Source organism: Bombus terrestris, chromosome 17, assembly GCF_910591885.1.
Source record: "Bombus terrestris chromosome 17, iyBomTerr1.2, whole genome shotgun sequence".
NCBI lineage: Eukaryota > Metazoa > Arthropoda > Insecta > Hymenoptera > Apidae > Bombus > Bombus terrestris.
The window spans coordinates 8,548,376-8,570,439 of NC_063285.1; the positions used below are offsets into that span (position 1 = coordinate 8,548,376).

The window sequence follows — 22,064 nt, forward strand, 5'->3', positions numbered from 1 at the left end:
GTTGTCGAAAGGGACTTGCAAGGACCTGGTGATGATTATATTTGTACAAAGATAGATTTCCACAATTTGTGTGTTCCATTTCCAACAAATTTCCAATCGTAGATCAGTCTCCATACATCTATTGATAATTATCGGCGGACAATGTATGTGGACGAACTGTGTCAGTGTATACGCGCCTTTAGGATATAAACGGCAGAGGCACGTGTTATGTGACACACTTCCACGTATCGCAGTCGATACAGATTTGCAATATTATTACGTATTCGAGAGCGTATGTTTCGTGGAATCCTCTTATATGAATATTCCTATTAACTGAACGAAAAATCATAGATGGTAGGGAGAAATGGTGGATTCCTACCATATCAACGACCTGGTTATATAAACTAATTTCTTCTCCGATAGGTTCATGTAAACGGAGTTCTACTGTATTTGTTTTAACACAAGTGTATCGTCGCACACGTTTAAGGGTATTAAAAAGGAACGATAAAAGGGGATAAATAAATAAACAGACAGGCATTTAAACAAAATAATCCGTGAATTTATTAAAAATAACACAGGAAAGAATAAAGGAAATGACAAACAACAAATCAGGACAATGAAGCCGCACTAACCGGTTAGGACGATCATCTAATTAATCAATTAGTAAATCTACTAATCGTAACTTAGCTAGTAGCTTATCACAACCGCGGGCGCTCCTCTCGGTACCTATTTCTTTTACATTTTTAGCTTTCGAGAGAAGACCATCGGTATCGCCATCACTTCAATTTCATTATTTCTTCTCTTACGTAAATCAACTCTTACGTCCCGTATTCCTCTTATCCATCAGCTTTTACAATTTTTATGCGGATAAGTCCAAAAGCGCTTCGTATCGCCGTTTCGACGATAGAAATAGAAAAAAAAAAAAAAACACGGATGAATACACAAATTTGTTTGAAAGATACAATATCTCGATCTACTGCCACATCTTGCAAAATATTCTCCGCCTAATGTAATTATTAGAATCACATCGTTTCGTTGTACAGATTATCATAGACTTATATGCACGAAATATTTTGCAACATAGATTGGCAGTTTAATTCTATCGTCGATAGCCCGTAGAATTTCTAGGTAACTGTTTACACTTTAATTCACAGTAGCTTCAACATATACAATATCAAACTAAACTTGATGGAAATATTTGACCAATTGTCGGCAAATAAAGCTTCTCAGTTCACCCATATGACGCAAATATTTCGACTCCATTCAGTTTCTCTGAATATCGCTACAATTTCCGTCGTTCAAACCAATTCTATTTTTTTACGCAATTTTATAACTTTAGCTCTGGTAAAACTGCTATCTGGCAGTTCATCTTCAATGATCTTGTCCTTCACATATCGTTCGTTTGCTGCAAACAATGACATAACCTAAAAATCAGAATTTTAGATTTGAATGTCCCGAACTGCTATAATGTCGTGGTGATGCGACACAGCTGCCTTCGCGCGGTGAGTTCTCCAAGTCCACCAGCACAAAGTACAGGAAACAACTGTTTTTTCTGTACCAATAACTCCATGTCATTGTTGCAGCGAAAGAACGATGTGTTATCAAGGTAATCCTCTTCGGTGACCTCTGAAAAGTTCTAATCGCGTCTCGTTGTTCGTTAAAAAACTACTAATAAAATAGCTTTCGTAAGTAAAACTTATATTTTTCAATAGTGAGTACACATTTTAGCTGTATATGTATATACAATGTATATACATGTTTTATACTAATATTCCCATATTTAAAGTTCTGTTTAGATTTAGGTTAGGAATGTCATTAATGGCTGCGCAGTTTGAGCCATCACCTAACCTAAATTTCTTTCGTGTCAGAGAAAGAAACGCAAAAATGCCAGGGTCAACATGGAGAAATTAACAAAAGCGTGGGTAAACCGTGAGAATTACTACGAGTCTCTTAATTACGTTGTCATAACTGGGTTTAGGTCAGGTTTGAGCATTTTAACTTAACTCTAACCTTAATCAATGCGAACCAAAGTATCATAGACCCGCAATTTTTACCTCGTAATTTTTTAAGGAACAACGAGCAATGTCTAAAATCTTTTGAAGGCCACTCATGACAGATGATCTTGATAACATATATCCTGGGTCCCCTAAACAACAGTTTTACCTAACTTTTCATCGAATCATACAATTTCTTTGGGAAATTTGTTATTTTCCATTGCTACCAGAAGTAAGAGAATACGGTAGCAGTAAAATGGAGAGGAGTCGAGCTAGCGTTTCTCAACCAACGATTCAGATGGAAATTGAATATTACTGTAAGAATTTCAAACACAAAATTGGTTTTATCACGTGGCTGAGAAGCACCGGTATATGCAATCAACTTATACGGATATACATGCGAGTGAACAACCATTTCCAGAATGTCTACATATCCTTTACTTAAATAATAGTATTCTTATCGATAAAGATGAATAGTAGTAGATTTAGTTCTTCGATAGTAATCAAATCGCATTTCGTCATTAAGAAAGAAACGTTCAAATTCAAAGATTTAGGGCAAAAGAGAATTTTTTCACGATCACTTAATTATTCGAGGGGAATAAATAAGTCATCGACAATAGTTTCTCAATTTTCAATCAATTTCATATACCCTGACATTCGACAGAATAAACGATAAAAAAAATTCATAAATTGTTCGTTCCCGGTCAACTATATCATATATGTTCATCTATTTATAAATAAATAAAAAAAAAATTGTTTCTTTCAATGTTATTTCCATACTAGTGACTTGTCTCGATCACGCATTCGTATGTTATTTGCGATTAAGTATATCAGAGAACTTGAATTAATAATAAAGAAATAAATTAATGATTAAAGAATAGGATTTCAAAATATTTCCTTCGTATAAATAAACAATGTTATAGTTAATAAATATTTATTATCTCTATCTGTTTTATCACACGGTAACTATATAGAAGTTTTTCTTTGGGGAAATAAATCAGTATTTTAAGGAATATATTTATTAACGCATCACTTATACATCGCGTTCGATAATCCGTAATTAACCGATAAGAGGTGTATTAATTTATCGATTCGCTTGCGACGAATTTAATTTACCGCGGAAACTTTGCCACGATTATATTTTACAAACGCTTTATTTTCACGTTCGACAGATTTATTAATTTTTATTGCCAACGACGCTATTCAGGAAGTTGTTAAGTCATTCGGTTTTAGAAATGTACACAACTAATGGATCAAGTTAAAATTGAAAATATACGATGTGAAAGAGAAATCGACGAAGTTTAATATAAACGCTCGAAGAGAAAATATACATCTCTTTTCGCGGATGTTTACGAGAATCTTAGCTCTATCGACAAACACCGTACGAACAAAATTTAGAATCCACCGAGTTTTCAATTTCCGAGGTGATGTCCAGTTAATCAGCGCCACTTTCCACTCTAATTAGGGATGTAAGTTCATTAAGAAAAATGCTCGGTCAACAACGAACCCGCGGATCACATTGACCAATTCGCTCGTTTACCGAAACCTCCCATCGACGATTCTTTTTATAAGTAACAATTGGAGTCTAAAGGTATATAAATATTTTCAACTATCGTGCACTTGTTTATGGTAAATCGTCGATGAAAATATTCCTCTAAACGATCACACGAGTTTTAAATCACAACCCTTCTCATCGTCCCTTTTCTCGTTAACTTCGAGATAAAGTTCGTTTTTCTTCTCATTCGAAACATCCTGCGATTATTTTCAATTTCGAATATACATTTAATTAGAATCAGAATTAATCAGTCAGAATTAATTATGTACGTAGCTCGTACGATACGATAGAAATTTGTAAAAAATTGCAAAACAGCAATAAGTAATATTCTTTTCTTTTACAATTCCTTCTATCGCTATCCACACCGTTAAAATTCACGTTGAAACATGTTTCGATACGTCGACGTCTAGGTTTCACGAAATCTGTTCAGTTTCAGTTCGCCTCTACATTGTCGGTTCTTCTCAATTTATAGCCTGATGCCAATGTTGCAACGCGTGTTTCAACGTGTCTGATTATTTTCCAACTCCAGTATCGTTATCGACAATAGGAGGTCTGTTCGTTGTAAAAAGATAGGAACTCAAAAATCCAATTGAAAGAAACAGGTTTCCTAACCTCGCGTTGTTGATGGAACTAAAAACGAACGAACCGATCGATTATAGGAATTATTTGCGTATGGATCACCCTGTTTCTCAACATCTATTGGATAAAGTTCAGCCAAAAGTACGATGATAATGAATCTGCTGTAAATTAAGTAAATTAAATCGGTGATGCCCTCTACACGTTGAAACTCGTGTCCCAATAAGGTTATGGTCGCCAACTAAGATTGGATTATTGTGTTGTTGGTTGGGTTCCTGTATCGATACAAGTTGCTTCTGATGTCTATCTGTTGAGACTTAATTACATAATCGTAACACGTGTCGTGAAACTTAAGACTCGATGCATGCAACATGTTGCAAATGTATATGGGCCTTTATACTTAAGCCGAATTTACACTGTTGCACTTTGGGGGAACATCGCAGATGTTAATAATAAGGTTATGGTCGCCAACTAAGATTGGATTATTGTGTTGTTGGTTGGGTTCCTGTATCGATACAAGTTGCTTCTGATGTCTATCTGTTGAGACTTAATTACATAATTGTAACACGTGTCGTGAAACTTAAGACGCGATGCATGCAACATGTTGCAAGTGTATATGGGCCTTTACACTTAAGCCGAATTTACACTGTTTCACTTTGGGTAAACATCGCAGATGAACTTGTTTCCATCAGTGACTCATTCGAGGATGAAAGCAGCGTTCATCGGCCGTGTTCCTCCAAAGTGAAACCGTGTAAATTCCACTTCAGCCTTGAGGAAACAAGCTGCAAAGCCGGCGAAACGTCGGAATTTCACTTCTGGACGAGGCTGTTTCTCAGAAGCTTCAATCTGCATTAAACGGATCCGTGCTAAGTGTAACAGTGTGAATAGCGACAACCCAGCTCGTGCAAACTTCAACACTCCCGATCTTTCTGATATCCATCTTAAATCATATGAAAAGGGAAAAAAAGAAGAAAAAATAAAAAGTATATAGACATATTTGTTAACGAAACGTGATACGTTACAACATCAATTAGCTATTCTGTTAAATATGAAGAAAACACTTGGGAAAGGAAAGAAGATAAAACTTCTAATTTCGAAGATCTATCCCCGGAAACTGATTTGTGCACATGCTCGATTTCTCGATTCTTTGTTGACCATGACGTTCTCGTAATTTACCTCAATTAATATGACTAATTATATAGATACATCTACTTAGGCTTAGATAATTCTATGTAAGGCATGGAGTATGTCATCTCGTTATCTGGTATCTAGATTATTCGTATATCTTTATAAATTTCTTGTTGTTCCTCTCACACACGCACACACGCCCCATTTCCCAATTTTTCCCTCGGCATTTTTTTTTTTGCCCTTTTATTCAACAAGAAACAATCGCGCGTTTTCTACCTGTCAGGTCGAAAAAAAGTTATATTTCCCCCTCCCCTCCGCCTTTCCAACATTCTCTCGATAATTTAAAATTCATTAATAAATTTCTAAACTATAGTCGAGAAACATTTCAGTTTTTACTTTCAATTATGTTCGATCGAGTTTTGAATTTACGTTCGAGTATTTCGGCCGACGAAAACCGATTAATTAAAACCGTTGCCTTCGGTGATTCCCAGTATCGACCCACCGCTCTGATAGAATCGCGTTTTCACGGAATCCAGATTGTTATTTGTTTATTTAATCTTGCCGACCAATTGTTAGTGTGCATCTATGCGTATGTGGCCTATGGTTGCACGGCGGACACAGAGCAGAGAGAAGATATTTTCGGTAACTGCTTAACCATACGATCAGCCAGCCCGTTATTCCCCATTCAAATCACAAGGAATAGCTCGCCAGCTGGCTAACACATTCGTCTCTGCGCGAATTCTATTTTCTCTAGAATAAAAGTCCCATGAATTCTCTGCCCTAAGTAAATTAGCTCGTTGATCAATGACTAATTTATCGGTTACCTAATATTCAATAATTAACAATAATTAAAGCTTACCGAGAGAGGTTAATTAACGGCTGAACTTTATTTCGCAGGATCGACGATTGTTGACTTTTCTTCTTTTGCTTACTGGCTATTTTCCACGCGAAGAATTCGATAAATACGAGTTTTAAGGCGAGAAATCTTATTGGATAACAAATTATCAGCATTGCAAAAGTATTTTGCACGTCCTTTTATTGACGCCATGTTGCTTCGGTTCCTCAACCAATTGGCCTGCACTGATGAGGATTCAATTGAATTTCGTCGAAGATTAATTTTTTTTTGTTTTTTTTTGGAGGAAACTAATACATTTTTGACCCTTCCCATTTAAATACTGTTTTTTAAGAAGATCAGTGAAATACAAAATTTTCTACTTTAGTAACAATGATCCCAGCCCAATCCTATGTACAAAAATCGTCGCTTATCTAACAGCATCAGACTAGCATTTAGCATTCACATAATTTACATATTTTACATTTTTCAATAGTAGTTTGTCCATTTAACGACAACAGCACAGCATCGACGGTTCTCCCTATCATCTCGATAGTAATCTGAATTAGGTTAGGTTTACTGCTGATAACGCGTTGGTAGCGAACAAGGTTAGCTTAATCATTTGAATTTTTTATAATTATTTATTTAATCAGTTCAAGATCCATAATTACTCCAGTTAGTTTAATTTTATGTATATTATAAATATCGTAAATATGATTTTATTGTCCTGCATGTGCCTTAGACGTACTGTCAATTTTTCTACGGATGTTAATTGCTACTTTTGTATTTTGTATTTTGTTTTTGTATAACATTTTCTATTTTTTTTTTTTATTTTTTTTTTTTTAATAATATATGGTATCGTGCCGTTGATATTTGATATTTGAGAATAGCGATTTTTTTACATCTCCAATTATCTGTTTACATATACAGTGCATCAAATTCACCGTCGCTTCTTCGTAATTTCAAACTTCTGTGTGCCCAGAATTTTCTTCCTCTTTTTCTATTATCTTTCCCTTTATAAAGGTACAATGCTACTATGCTGGTAAATTTCGACAGTTTGTAAAAGGGACGATAGGTGTGACTCTCACGTGTTGAAGACGTATGAGCAGCTGAATGTCGTCACGTCACTGTTGTGCTATTAAATGGACGACGAACTTAAAGAATAACCCGAACTTAATTGATAAATAACCCAATTAATAAATAATCCAATACCCATGATTCAAAATCCCGCCACAAGATGGCCACCAATCACGTGCATTTATTCACAGCCAGCGACACTCATTGGACGAATCGTGTATAGAAGTCAATATGGCGTCAAAGCAAGGTATAGAATAACCTAAAAATTCTCGGTTTTACACAGTCATAACTTTTGAACTAGTGGCTGCCGCGCCTTAAAACTGCATTTTCAGATTCTACAGGACGAAAACTACAAGATTGCAAGAAACAAAATCAATAATCCTTGATCTGGTTAAATAAAGTTCAGCCTAATTAATTATTTGTTAATTATCCGTTACTAACGTAACCATCCATCACAAAAGTTTCTGTCTTTCGTTACTCCTAATTATTATTCTTATTATTCTTCTCCTTATTTATTATTATTATTTTATTTACAAATTATTTCGCCTTATAAAAAACAACTAATCAGAAGTGTAACAATTAGAACTCTAACGATAGAAAATAATCGCTCCTTCACGAGTTACGTGAACGTTGATTGAGGAAACGAAATGCACGCCGAAATCGATCGAATCGTTTAATAATTAATCAAGTTCAAATCGAAAGCAACTGTCAGACAATATCGAAACGATTTGGAAAAATTTATTATTTAAAAATCTAACGGCAAGTAAATATACGGTCAGGAACAAAAGTGGACAAATGGGAGAAACGGTGTTCGATAAAGCTCCATTAAAATAGTATTAATCTTACATATTTAAATCTGATTTATAATATATCCTCTTAATCAATAACAAATTAATAAACCTATAATAAATATAAACGTACAAGCAGAAGAATGGCGAGTAAGTAGACTGGAAAATCGTGCTTGACAAATAAGATAGTCCATTAAGAGGACATTTCCGGTTCCGTTATTCAGGACATCAAACGTAAGTGATTCTTAAATGTGGTCGGTTGATCAAGTCTATTAGTTCAAATAAAATTCTTTGCAACAATAGGATTATTTCTCAAATAATACTATGATGCCAAAAATGGCGAGATTTTAATTGCAGGTTCAAGATTTTGTTGCTTCTGATCGTTGTAATCAATTAAGTGACCATATAATTGCTTCAAAATATACATAGTGTACCAAAAAGGCATAGTCAAAAAAATATAAAAACCTATATTATTGCGTACTATTTGATAAAGACGATGTGCTATCGCAGAAAAAGATCATGAAATTGAAAAATTGCAGGAAAAACAGAAATATACCTTCGACGAAGACTGCTGGACGAAGGTGAAATAAAGTTGAATTACACGTAAGTCGTGTTAATAACAGAAATATACAGGAACGTCAAAATAGAGAAAGCAGTTTAGTGGAACAGTGTTTGAAAGAAAAACGATGGTGTAAACCTACCACGTGTCTACCTATCTGGTAGAAAAGGACGAGGAATGAGCCAACAGTTCAACAGCTGGTCGCAAGAGGGAGATGCCAGAATGTTGAGGCGAATAACAGCTTTTGCAAAACTGAAGAGAAAACAAGGTGTATTTTACATGGGAGAAACTTGGTCATCTTGAAGCACTGATTGGAGTCTGCACAAGAACGTGGAAGTGGGAAGATAGAAGTGAAATACAAAAGATGAGTGCAATATAGAAGAATTATTGAATGAAGAAGAAAAAGAAGCATTTGTGAGCTGATTAAGAAAATAAGATAGGAAGATTGGGTAGGACGATAAAGAACAAGGTACAGAACAAGAGAAGTGCCTGATCTAACAATAAAGTGTGCAGATCAGAGTAGTTTGGTTTAGAATGGTTCAGATTAACAGGATCTAATATGTAGATTTAGACATAGGTTTAGACATAAGTAGAAGGATGTTAGGGACAAAAGTGGTGTACCAAAGTGAAGTCCAAACAACAGGAGAATATGTAGTATACTAAGTAGGATTGTAATATCAGAAAGATGTGATGTAGAATGGAAGGCTGAGAGATCTGGTATTTTGCAAACCATGTCCCATTCTGTGTCTGTCTTTTGGTAAAAAAGATATTGATATCTTCCTGGAAAAAATGATATTGTGTGACACTAATGAATGTCAATTTGTGTTGCAGTAGTAGAGAACTATTTAATGAATTTAATTTAATTAAAATTAAAAATTGTAGATCATCAATGGTGCAGACCAGGACTTCTTAAATTGTAAGACCAACCGTCTGAATTATGGGGTGGTGAAAATTTGTGTACAGGCAATTGGAAAACAAAATCTAGTTAGGAATTCAACAAATTCAACAATTGTTGCACCAATAATGCAACTGTACATCATTGATAGAACTAGAGCAGATCTTAAAGTATAGATCACCACCGTGTATATAGTTGAGTAAGGGAATTATGGGGTGGTGAAAATGTTTTGCTATATCCGAATATCTAGCCAAGATTTAATTCTTCATATAAAAATAAACGATCAAAAAGAACTTTAATTTAATTTAGAACAATCAAAAAGAACTTCTAAATTAAATTTATGTTTAATGTAATATAAATATAAAATAAATATAATATAATATAATGTAAATTTTCATTTGAAATTAAACTTCTTTGATTCATCGATTAATGTTTCATTTTTGTATATTTACTTTGTATACATTTTTGTGTACACAACAGTGATGGTGTCAAATTTGTCCAGACAAAATGAGAATGGAGAAAGTTTAAGGAGCGCTGGTATAAAGGAATTTCTCATGACATATCAAATTGATGCTTTAGTATCTATAAATATAGCCATGAATGCACATAAGTACACTGATATAATAAAAGAAAATTTAAAAGTGATAGGCTTAAGAATTGGTCTCAAACAAGTGTTCATCCTACAATAAAAAAATGATCCCAGACATACTGCCAAGGAAAGTAAAAAGCTTCCTCAAGATTCAAATATTCAATTGCTTAAGTGGCTGTCAACAAGGCTTCAAGTAATTCAATTTGCAACTTATGGAGTTCATTGGATGCTGAGATTCCATTGGATAAGCGATATGATAGAATACATTTGGTAAAAATTATTAAAAAGTTTTGGTAGACATTATAACTTCATAAATAAGAAACTTCACAAATTGCAGGTATATTTTATATGCAGAATATTCTAAACAGAATTTCTAGTAACGTGCAGTACCCCTGACCAATTTGCAGTGGTAGCTATGTATCTATATTACCTGTTAGTGTTTTGTAATATATCTATATATATCTTCTTCTTTTTTTTTCTCTTTTTTTTTGTTCTTCTGAATAGCGTTTAATACCGGGTGTGTCCAAAAAGTACTGAGAAAGATTTCAGTGAGAAACAGTGCAGTAAATTCTACTATTATTTTTGTTCTCCAACAATTGGCTGACAATTTATTAAAAGATTTTGTTCTCCTGAAAATATATATAACGATTTCGATCATCGATTAGATCATTCATGTATACTTATGTGTACATATATACATGCATGTATGTAGGTATATTATATAAATTAGGCAGGTGTTTATATAAATCGTATATAAATATATGTAAGATCAATGCTATTTTCAACCTTATTGATAATCATTTTTACCACTTGTCCACTTATTTTTTCTTTTTTTTTTTCTTTTTTTTATTTTTGTTTCCGACTGTACGAATTTACAACGCGAACAATTTTGTTTTATTCAGTTTCGGTAAAATCGTTTCTAAATTTTTGTATAAATTGTATACAAAATCTTATTGCTCGAAACTGGTTTTTAATCGACAACCGATGTACATCTGATTCTACGGGCAACTTTCGTTAATGAAAGAAAATTATTCCCATCGATAATTTTCAGTCGCAGTACATACAGACATCCGAGAACGATCAAAGTTGCGAACCTTCCACGGTAATTTCAATCACTAACCGCTAATTTAGAAAATTTATTGCTAGATTCATTTTCTTACGTGTAAAATTTCCTCCCAAATATTTTATCATCGATATTCCTCTTCACTTACACAACACGATCGATCGATATATTTCATTAAATTAATGTATATTTATATATGTATATATATATATATTAATATATAATAAAACGACTATGAATAATGCAAATGTTGAATATTCTTTCTAACTGCAGCTAAAGAAATCGGACATCGATAAAATTAACAGACTCGTAACGAACTAATATATTTTCTCTAAATGTTTACACAACGCCTCTAACGTTTAAATAAAATTATGAAATTCCATTCATCTACATATATAACTGATAATAACATTTTAACAAAACATTTATATACATATCAGTTTAAAATCACCTATCATTTTCGATGACAACAAAAAATTAATAAACATGTGAAACCGTAGAAAGTGGAGTAAATCGAGCACTCGCTCGATTAATGCCGTGTCCGAAAGAATTTTTTTTTTAACAAACTTCCGACAAAACCATAGCTAACACGAGATGTATTTTCACCTCTGGTTTTTAAATAAAACAGTTAAGAAATAATTTCACGTTGGAAACGATTTATCGAGATCGATTCATCTTTCAAATAAATTGTTTTCCCATGAGGATTATCGAAATCCGATGATGGAATCACTCAACTATAGAACGAAATATTTTCCATTAATAGTTTAAAATTTCTATCTGTTAGGCCTCGCAATTAAGTTAATCGACGTTTTGCCATAGGCTTTGCTTAACGATACCGATCGATCGAACAACAATTAATTACACATTTCGTTAATTGTTCGTTTGCAAACAATGTTGAGCATCGTTGAATAAATCTTGACGTAAATAATTATTTACAAAGGCATTGTTTATTTGAAAGTCCGAATGAAAAACAGAGATAAATTATTTGTTATTTGGACAATTCTAAATGCATTGTTTAAAGTAATCAAGTTAATTGTTATTTACAGGTACAATTGTATTCGTTATTTTTATTTATTTTTATTAACAAATATAACATTACTGTAAACGACAGTTTGTAATTTTTAATCATGTTCGTTAGTTGTGACAAAATTAAACAGGCTTTTTAATAATTAGTTTGAAGGGCGAGTAGTTTCAGAAGCAAGTGGACAAAGTAAGAAGCGAAAATTATTTATTTATATATTATCATTTATCGTGCAGTTAAATGCAAACTAAAAATAAAATTTCATTGGTAAATAAGAAATAATAGACAAATTGTTTCTCGCATTGTTCAAATGACTTCTATTTTCTAAGAAATTTCATTCTTACTCGCAATTCGAACAGCATTTTCTATACACTGCTCAATAGTTAAACAAAGTTTTGCTCGACACTGTAAGTAAACTACAAATTCGATAAAATAACAATTTTTTATTAATTCCATGATCAATTTCATTTTCAACCTAAGCTGTATAACAGAAATCAGAGAATAGATTGAGGTTAGGTTGAGGTTAGGTTATTAGAACTTACTCGCAATTCGAACAGTATTTTCTATACACTGCTCAATAGTTAAACAAAGTTTTGCTCGACACTGTAAGTAAACTAGAAATTCGATAAAATAACAATTTTTTATTAATTCCATGATCAATTTCATTTTCAACCTAAGCTGTATAACAGAAATTAGAGAATAGATTGAGGTTAGGTTGAGGTTAGGTTATTAGAAAATAAAGACGAATCGATCTCGATAAGGAGAAGGATACTGCGCAACTTTGTATATACATCAAATGTTATTATTTAATTCGAGTTTCTAATTGCTTCAGATTAAAACAACGAATTAAGCGGTAAAGTTAAAATAATCCGGATTAAAACCGCGAAAGTGATCAATCGATTTTTCCCCGTTGAAATACCATGTCTCATTTGTTTCAACCTGTCATAGGCCTTGTAAAAATTATTTACCTATTTATGTATATATATATATATTTTTCTATGTTATATATATATATATATATATTATCACCAAATCAACAAATAAATATCCTAAATATATTAAATATCGTATAATATATGCTCTCCCAACAAATAATATATAAGTTCTCATCTATTCTCGTTAATAATAATTCAATATAATTATATGCGTGCGTATGCATTTGTATACATATACGTATCTCTGTATACGCACACATACGCACATATGAATTTATTTGTTTGTTTATTTATTTTCATTTATATTTATATGTATGTATATATATATATATTCTTCATTTCTTTAATTTTTCGGTTTATTTATCTATTTACTTGTTTAAACTTTAGGCGTTTTCCTATACGAAAATTGCTACCCTCACATCCCGGGTAGTTGTCCCTTTTGTTTTACATTTTTCGTTATTCAGTTTACACAGATGGAGAATTTCTAGTAAAATCTGACGAAAAAATAGTAATCAACGTCTTGTTACGATTACCCCTTGGTACGTTTATCGACAGGCGAGGAAAAACTACAATTTGCTAAAATACTAAAATAATAATTTGTCAAATTAAGGAACAGACGACGATGCGATTAGGCTAAGTTACGCAGAAACCTGGCAGTCCTTGAAATGACAACAAGATTAGTTAAACGCATCACGGATTCCATAATTTTGTGAATCTCACTTTGCAAAAGATTACCAACTCATAAAACAACTCTTACAACTGTACGATTATTAAAACTACCGTAGCCATAGTTCCATTTTAGGCTTATAATTATTCAGCAGAAAACTTCCAAACCATATATTAACTATGCTACTAAATAAGCCATTGAAAATGGTAAAATGGTAAAACAACAACAGGAAATAAAATATATTCAACAGAGATAAAGCCATATTTTTAAAGTTAAAATCCTGAAACTAAAACTCGAGTGCAGATCATCGATGACTGATGGCTTTCTGCATAACTTGGCCCATAACTTGTGAGTTTAAAAATTCTATTAATTCAGACAATATCCCAGAAAAAGATTGGTCAAAAATTGAACTGCAAAATTCAAGCATATCATAATATCTGTTAAAAAAAATGTTTCAATTTTACGATCAAATATTTTGTCAATATCACGCAATAAAAAATTGGAATTCGATCGTTATATCTACCTCGTTTACGTTTGAAAAATGTAAATTAATAAAGATATAAAAATTCATGTAAGTAATTAAAGAGACATATTTTCTATTGAACAGCTTGCTACTTTAGCAGGTAATTTTTCCTCTTTCGTTCAATCTGAAATCGATTAACACCACACTTTTCGACTGCGTGTTGTACGTTCTTTGAATGTTACGTTAGAAAGAAACATAACCTCTGTTACAATTATCTTCGCAAAGAAAGTTAACTAAGAATTAGTTAATCCAAACTGCGCCCTTATCATCCTAATTACAGTAGAACCTCGATCATCCGAACTCCTGTCATCCGAATTTTCTATTACCCGTACGTTCCATTACCCGACACATTTAGCATATACAACGTTCAATCCTTTACAAGAATTTTTGTCAACGAGCAACGACACTACTGGCGAAAATATGATGCAACTTCACAAGCAGTTAGGTTTACAAGATTGCAGTTATGCGATGGTATATGCTTGGTTGGGCATCAGATGTGTGACACTGAGAACAGCATAGAGAAAACTAGTGAATTACTTAGTGAAGACACCATATAGGAAGAAGTGTAAGATAATATTACGACAGACGTAGAAGAGACTCTTTCTGCACTGAACACAGTACCAGGTTTCGGTTATTGTAACAGCCCCGAATTAATAGAATGGTTTCAACGCGATGAACTTTCTTCGAATGGCTATTGTGCTGATGTTACGTGTGCTTCGAATAACGAATTAATTGAGAAGCGAATATAATGGCAATAATGATATTCCTTGACGTTTTGTAGCATTTGAGTTCTTACACATAATATATGCAGAAAAGAAATGTAACTTTGCCGAATGAAATCTGCTAAAACAGCTACGTGATTTAACAGCTAAACAGATCATATTTAATTTCAGTATCGATATTGCTGTTATTAGATTGGCCAATAAATAACGTCGTGTTTTCACGCCACTTGGCGCTCTGTTGTCTTCGAGCAACGATGCAGTGTCCCTAACCTCACAAATCGGGTCACAAATCAGCTGATGGCGCCTCTGACGAAAAGACGTATAATTGAGTAAACTGTATCGTTAAAAAGCACCGCACAAACGACAAAAAAGATTTGCAATGTGCACGATGGTGATGCTGTAAGTGTAAAAGTGATGCAAATGGTTGTTTATGAGATTTCGTAGTGGAGATTTCACGGTATGCGATGAGAAACAGCCTGGTACATCCGTCGAAGATGATAATGACAAATTATCGACTGTTGATAAGCAGACAGATTACTGAGATGTTGAAAGAAGCGGAATCTAACGTTTGAAATCACTTACATCAACTTGTAATAGTGTAAATTAATCTTTTGCCTATTTAATGTAACAGTACAGCTCGAAAGCATAACCTTCATTCTATTTTGTCAGGAAATGGTGTATGTGTGTCTTCGTTAGTTTCTCGATGGATAGAAGAATATATGAAAATCAGCCTCACAGAAATTTTACTTTGTCCCTCGTTATTTGGTAATCAACTTTTTTCAATCAACTTACACTATTTTTGCATTAAACGGCTCATATGGCATTTAGGTTCCGCGCAAATTGCCAGAAAGAAACATAGCGGATAGAATGTTGGCTTGCGATTCGCTGTTGAAATGTTAGGAAAATGAGCCATTTCTAAAGTGGATTCTCACAGTTGATGAGAAATGGGTCACCTAGAATAATGTTGCACGGAAAAGGCATTGGACTAATCCGAGATCAATGGCATTAACAACGTCTAAGTCCAATTTTATAGTCTGAGAAGATCAAACGGTGCGTATGATGGGATTGCAAGGGAATAGTGAGCACCTAGCACACTATAAATTCTACGAAATGTTGTAATCAATTGGACCGGCTAAAGGCGAATGTCGAGGAGAAATGGCCAGGAATAGCGAATAGAAAAGAAGTCATTTTTCACCACGACGATGAGAGACCACACGTCTCGTCGCAAACTCGACAAAAACTGAGGCAATTCAATTGGGATGTTCTCTGACACCTTTTCATCTCTTCTCTCACATAATATCCTTAAATCGTCATTTGTTCAGATCTTTATAAAATTCGGTGATAAAAATGTTGGTTCTTTGAGGGCCTGCAAAATGTACGTGTCCATGTTCCTTGCAGAAAAAGATGAGTTTTGGAAGAGTGGAACTATTGTCCACACGATGGCAAAATTTGGTCTGTGGACCAAAACGGCCACTACGTTGCCGAATAAAATTTCTCAATAAAAACACAAAGTGACTATCTTTTTGTACAAAAAGTACAATATTACTTATTGGTCAACCCAATATTTATTTACATTTTTGAAATATATAGAGCAAAGGTGAGTTTTCAAAGACGAACATCTTCGTATTTAATTTCATTACTTGTATCGACATTGATATAATTTATGTTCTTTCTTGAAACATATAGGACAAATATGAACGTTCAAAGATGAACACCTTTTCGAGGATGAACATCAGGAAAGTAATTATTCTATTATTCGAACATACTTATCCTTCGATTAGTCCGGACAACCGAGGTTCTACTGTATTTCATTGAATTCCATCCTAAGAGGTTGCTACTACCACTACGTTCGTTCGCGAATTATAAACAAAATTGTCTTTCGTTTATAATAAACGATCGTGTTTATTACTAACGAAATTACTTCGTTTCTTTTTTTTGTTCATTTCTAATTATTGATCCTATACAAGTTATATGATTTATTACGATTTCTTTCGTTATTAAGATCGATTTTTTTTTTTTAAATCCGTTTCGAAGATGATTTTTCTATCAAGTAGGCCGCGTTCGCTTTTCCCTTTAAAAGCATCTCGCTGTTGGGTTAGATGTTTCTTTTTCTTTTTTAAGTTCACGATACTTTTCGTTATTTTATTTACATTTTATCAGCTCTTTGTTTACGAATTGTATTCAACGCTCAGAAATTGGAGTTGATAAATTTAAGGCTCGGTTATTAATTATTAATAACGATAGTCGGATGTTTTTAATTATTTTTTTTTAAACGAATGTACGTTTCCTTTGAATAATTCTTTACGAAGGTAATATCATCGATTCGTATGATTTTCAACCGATCCTAGCGGTGCTAATTTAAAACACGGCGGTTTAAGGCATAAGGACAACCTTGACATGATCCAAATTACGGAAATTTGGAAATTACGCGATTTAAGACGTCACGTTCTTTCTCGAACAGACGTTCTTCCCTTACCTTCGAAGATTTTTCCATTCTTCGCGTAATTGAACTACATCATGTACCAGAATAATCTGATATTCTGAAGCAATCAACGAATTCATCCTATAACGGCTTTAACTGTCCAAATAGTCTCGGCATTGTTTCATTGAAGGTAAAATATCAATCTACGAAGTAACTCGACTTGGCATTCTGCCTTTGTTACGTCAAAATGGCATATCTGCAACTTCCGCTTAAATCAAGTCATTGCTGTCAGACAGCAGAAAAGTAGTTTCCCTGTATGTATAGCAAATAAGAAAGTCGTATCTGCGTTAAAACTGAAGACATAACAGTTCATATCCCGGACGTATGTGAAATCGATGGCTGGTTGTTAACTGTTGAAAGATACTTTTCTCAAAATCACCTTTCGAACAGATACACCTATTTGAATTAACACGGCAGCATTGATTCCTTCAAGTTCTTGAACTCTTTAACAATAGCGAGTCCTTCGTGTAATTCAGTGGTTATGTGGCATATTAGCCACGGCCATATTAAACGGCGAGCCAACTTAATCGAAAATAGTAATTTTCAAGATGTCGATGCCGAGAGAGGACGAAGCAAGAAGACTAACCAGTCGCAAGCCGTAAGAAGTCCCCAGATTCGATTGAACGTTGCGAAGTTGTTCGATTATGGCTGCACGTTCAACGCACTTCTACCACCTCTCACTTATCTTCGGGATTTGCCCTTGGTGATCTTTCTGTTTCCTGTCTCTCACTGCGAACAAATATTATCAACCCTTCCAGACTCCTCCTTTTCCTTTTCCTGTTTTGGTATCCTTTCATATACATATATCTAATGAAAGATTTGTGTAAAATTGTTTATTGTGCACTGCCGGCCTTAAGTACGTGTATACATGTTAGGACAGCTGCTGATATTTAAATTTCATAAATATAAATTATTTAAATATTGAAATTTCATAAGTATAAATTGACTGCTTATTACAGATTTTATTTTTCAGTTATATTATCATAAATTTTGTTATTCGCGTGTCTCATAAGGTAAATTTAGTTAATTTCCCAATAAATATAACGAGTATGTGTCTTAATACGTACTTATGGTCGGCAGTGTAGATACCTATATTATAAAAGATTATGGTATTAAGAAACATATATAAAAAACATTCATGAAATACGTAAAGATTATATACACGGTGTTTCGTAATAAATTGGCGATATTTAAGGGGCGGATTCAGCACCTAATTCGACACAGCAACAGAAAAATATACCAACAATACCAATATATATATAATATATCAACATATCAGTCATTTACTATAATATAGCAATAATATCACTCGAAAGTCACGATTTTAGGGAACACGAGTTTGAATGTTCCGAATTGTTATTCTCTCCTATATATTCTTTGTAAAAATGGCAATTTGTCTTGGGGACATTCGACAATTTCATATAATGTATTTTTGTGGAATTATTTTTAAGTTTGGAGGTTGGTATACGTGAAACGTAGGTGGGAAATGCGAAGACTAATGTACTCGAATATTAATTATTTCCTATTATACATATGTAGTATTAAATGTAAAGAATAGTACGATATATCATTGCATAACCTCACAATTTGTACTAATTTACAATTTATAGTTATATGTTTCCCTTACTGTTTCTTAAATCGTTGAATCGTTCCGATGTTTTTTAATTAATCTCCTCAGGATAGGTCGGCTGTGTATCGTTTGTGAAAGTATTTGGGTGATTGGATAGCTTCTGTTTGTATTTTTCAGTATTAATCTGTTATAGTTTTGTGATGATGCAATAGCGACACAACTGCCCTCACGTGGTGAATTTTTAAAGTTCACTTATAGGTCTCTACCAGTGGAAAGTACATGCAAGAAACAATTGCTTTTCCTGTACCAATAATTCAAAAACTAGAAATTTTGAGTTCCTGTTTACGAAATATAGCGAGTTTAACATTCTGTCATTTCGTATCAAATTACCTTCGTAGGAGATGCTAAAAATAACTACCTTGTATTTCAGTGCATCTATCTCTATTGGATTTTTAACCAGTTAGCTGTTTTCGACGAGTATATTCGTCATGAGGAAATCGCAAATATTTTCTGTTACGACGAGTATACTCGTCATGTGTAAAAAGTGGTTACAATTGTTTAAATTGCAATTTTTGCGAAAATTAAAATATATTTGTAAATTTCAAGATGTTTTGAATATTTAGACGCCAAGACGAAATAAAACGAACAAATAAAAATTAAAAAATTGTATATAGTGTGAATAATGACTTAACAGTTAACTGGTCAATTATGAGAATACTTGAAATTAATCAGCACCTACTAAAATTTTAAATAAATAAAAAGTACTCCTGGTGAGTACTATAAGCCCTTAAATTCTTGGACAATCTTTTTACCAATCCATTGTATATATTGTACAGTATAACACACTGCGATATGTCAATACGAATCTTTTTTTATCTTTTTATATTTTTCTTTTTTGGGGGGTGCTGAATTTGTTCCCCAAATGTTGCCCATTTATCATGAAACACCCAGTATATGCAAGTACTTCATGTTGTCCGTAATACAAGCGTGATTAATGCGATTTGTTTCAAAGCATTCTTCGTTGCAATTAAAATCGTTGGATGCTAGACTAATTACTGCACAAGATTCCTTAATGAAATTAGTTAACTGTATCACGAGCGATACGTAGGAATTAATTTTAAAAAGCTTACGATTAATCAGAAAGGAGGAACAGTCTTAACTACAACTTCCTCTGAATGATCGGATGCGATTATTGAACCCAATTAAAACGTGTACCTATCGTTTTAAAGTGTTCTTAAACGTATGTAATGAAATATTAACGTTACAGTCTGAAGAACGTATAAATGAGACAGCTGAATGTCTGCATGACGGAAATCTCTTTTAACGAAGTTTCACAAAATTTCTGAATGGAAATAGTATAATAGCGTATAAATTTCTTAATTGCTGCAATAGAACATGATATAACAGTCTTGGGCATTTCATGTATCTAACGTTTGTGCTATTAGTTGAATGTGTACAAAATTTTTAATTGCAAGGAATACTAATTTTTCATTGAAAAGTGGGCTCTTAGGAAACGTTAATTTTTCTTGTTTCACTTGATGCCTATTTACGATAATCAACTAATAATATAGAAATTATCGTATTAACCTGTCTTTTACAGAAACGCGTGTAAACACATGTGTAAGCAAATCGTTCAGCGACAATAATTGCATTCATTGGTAAATATAATTGGAAATGTAGTGGAATGTAGTGATATGTAGTGGAAAATTAACTATTGATTTCTCAAGGGAAAATAAACGTAATTTAAACGGTCAGTCAACGTGAATAACAATAAAGTAAGAAAAGCTAATAGGATTTTTTTGTATTATTTAATATAAATAACGATATATTTATCTTTCACCTTGACTTTATTGACTTCATCTCCATGATGGGTCATTTATGTCCATGCAATTTTTTTTATTAAATTTTTATGTTTTATAAGATCCAAAAAAGCTTCTGAAGACACTTTCAAGCTTCTAAAACATCATCCAGTAGTTTTTACTGTTACCTCGTTTACCTCAGTCTTTTTAAACAAAGTAAAATTGAAACAGAAATGTGGCGAGAATGAAAAATGACTTAAAATTGCTGGTCGAGAACGACCCAGTAAGCAGATGGATGATTAAGTACCCCTTAGGTCCGGTACATTGAAAATTTGATTTATTTTTCGGAATGATTCGAAAAAAATGTTATTTTCCCGGAATCTTTGGAATATTTATAATTATAATATTTCTAAAGAATTATAACAAAAGAAAATTCATATTTTTATATCAGCAAATCTTATGCTTATTTTATAAAGTGAATTAAATAAATTAAATAAATATTTCATGAGTGAATTAAAAGAATAGCTATTGTTATAAATCATTTAAATTAACTTGTTTATCGTAACTGCTTCTGCTAAATTCAGTTATTACTTTTATTAATATACAATCAAATTCTAAAATAAAAAACAGAAAAATACGAAATTGTCAAGTACAATAATTCATTTTTCATGGTTTAAATATCGAATGCATATAATGCGTTAATTTAAATTAATGTCGCTGTTGAGTTTCTCCATTCACTGGGAAATAAAATTGCGATTCTCATTTTTAATTCAACTTGCTTCCATTGAAAATTAACAATTTCATTATTACAGGTAAATTTAATTATGCTACTATACAAGTTGATATTATACAAACATACGGTACGTGCAAAAATTTCAGACCATCTACGGAAGGAATCTAAATTTTTTGTTTTTTAATTGAGGTAAGGATATTTTATGTTATTTTATTATTTCTTTTTAATACTGTCGAATAATTATTTAACAATCTCGTTGCATTATTTTCAAAAAGTTGATTTCTATTTTTGATTTGCTTCCCTCTTCCTCTTTATCATTTATGATCGGATATTATACGATATTTAAGTGAAGCTTCCTTTCATGACTGTATTTTCAAAAAATATGCGAATCATAAAATACCATAAATAAGCATCATGATGAAAATATTATTGGAAAAAGGAAAGGATCTACGTAAATACGTAGATCAACGTGCAGAAACGTTTCCTAAGAACGTACAGTTACCCGTTACAGGATCAGCAACGTAGCAAACAAAAGGTTTTGCACTTTTTCTTTTAACTCAATTGATGGACTTATTAA

General features: G+C 32.8%; 1 protein-coding gene across 1 annotated transcript in view; it reads right to left on the reverse strand.

Annotated features, from left to right (window-relative positions):
• Positions 1-516: 516 nt before the first annotated feature.
• The window catches only part of LOC100651778 (zinc finger and BTB domain-containing protein 12), a 107,388-nt gene continuing 85,840 nt past the window's right edge, over positions 517-22,064 (reverse strand). Inside the window, exon 12 of the mRNA XM_020867373.2 lies at positions 517-18,114. Coding sequence (XP_020723032.1) covers positions 18,063-18,114 — 52 coding nt within the window. The 3' untranslated portion in view covers positions 517-18,062. The remainder of the gene's footprint in view (positions 18,115-22,064) is intronic.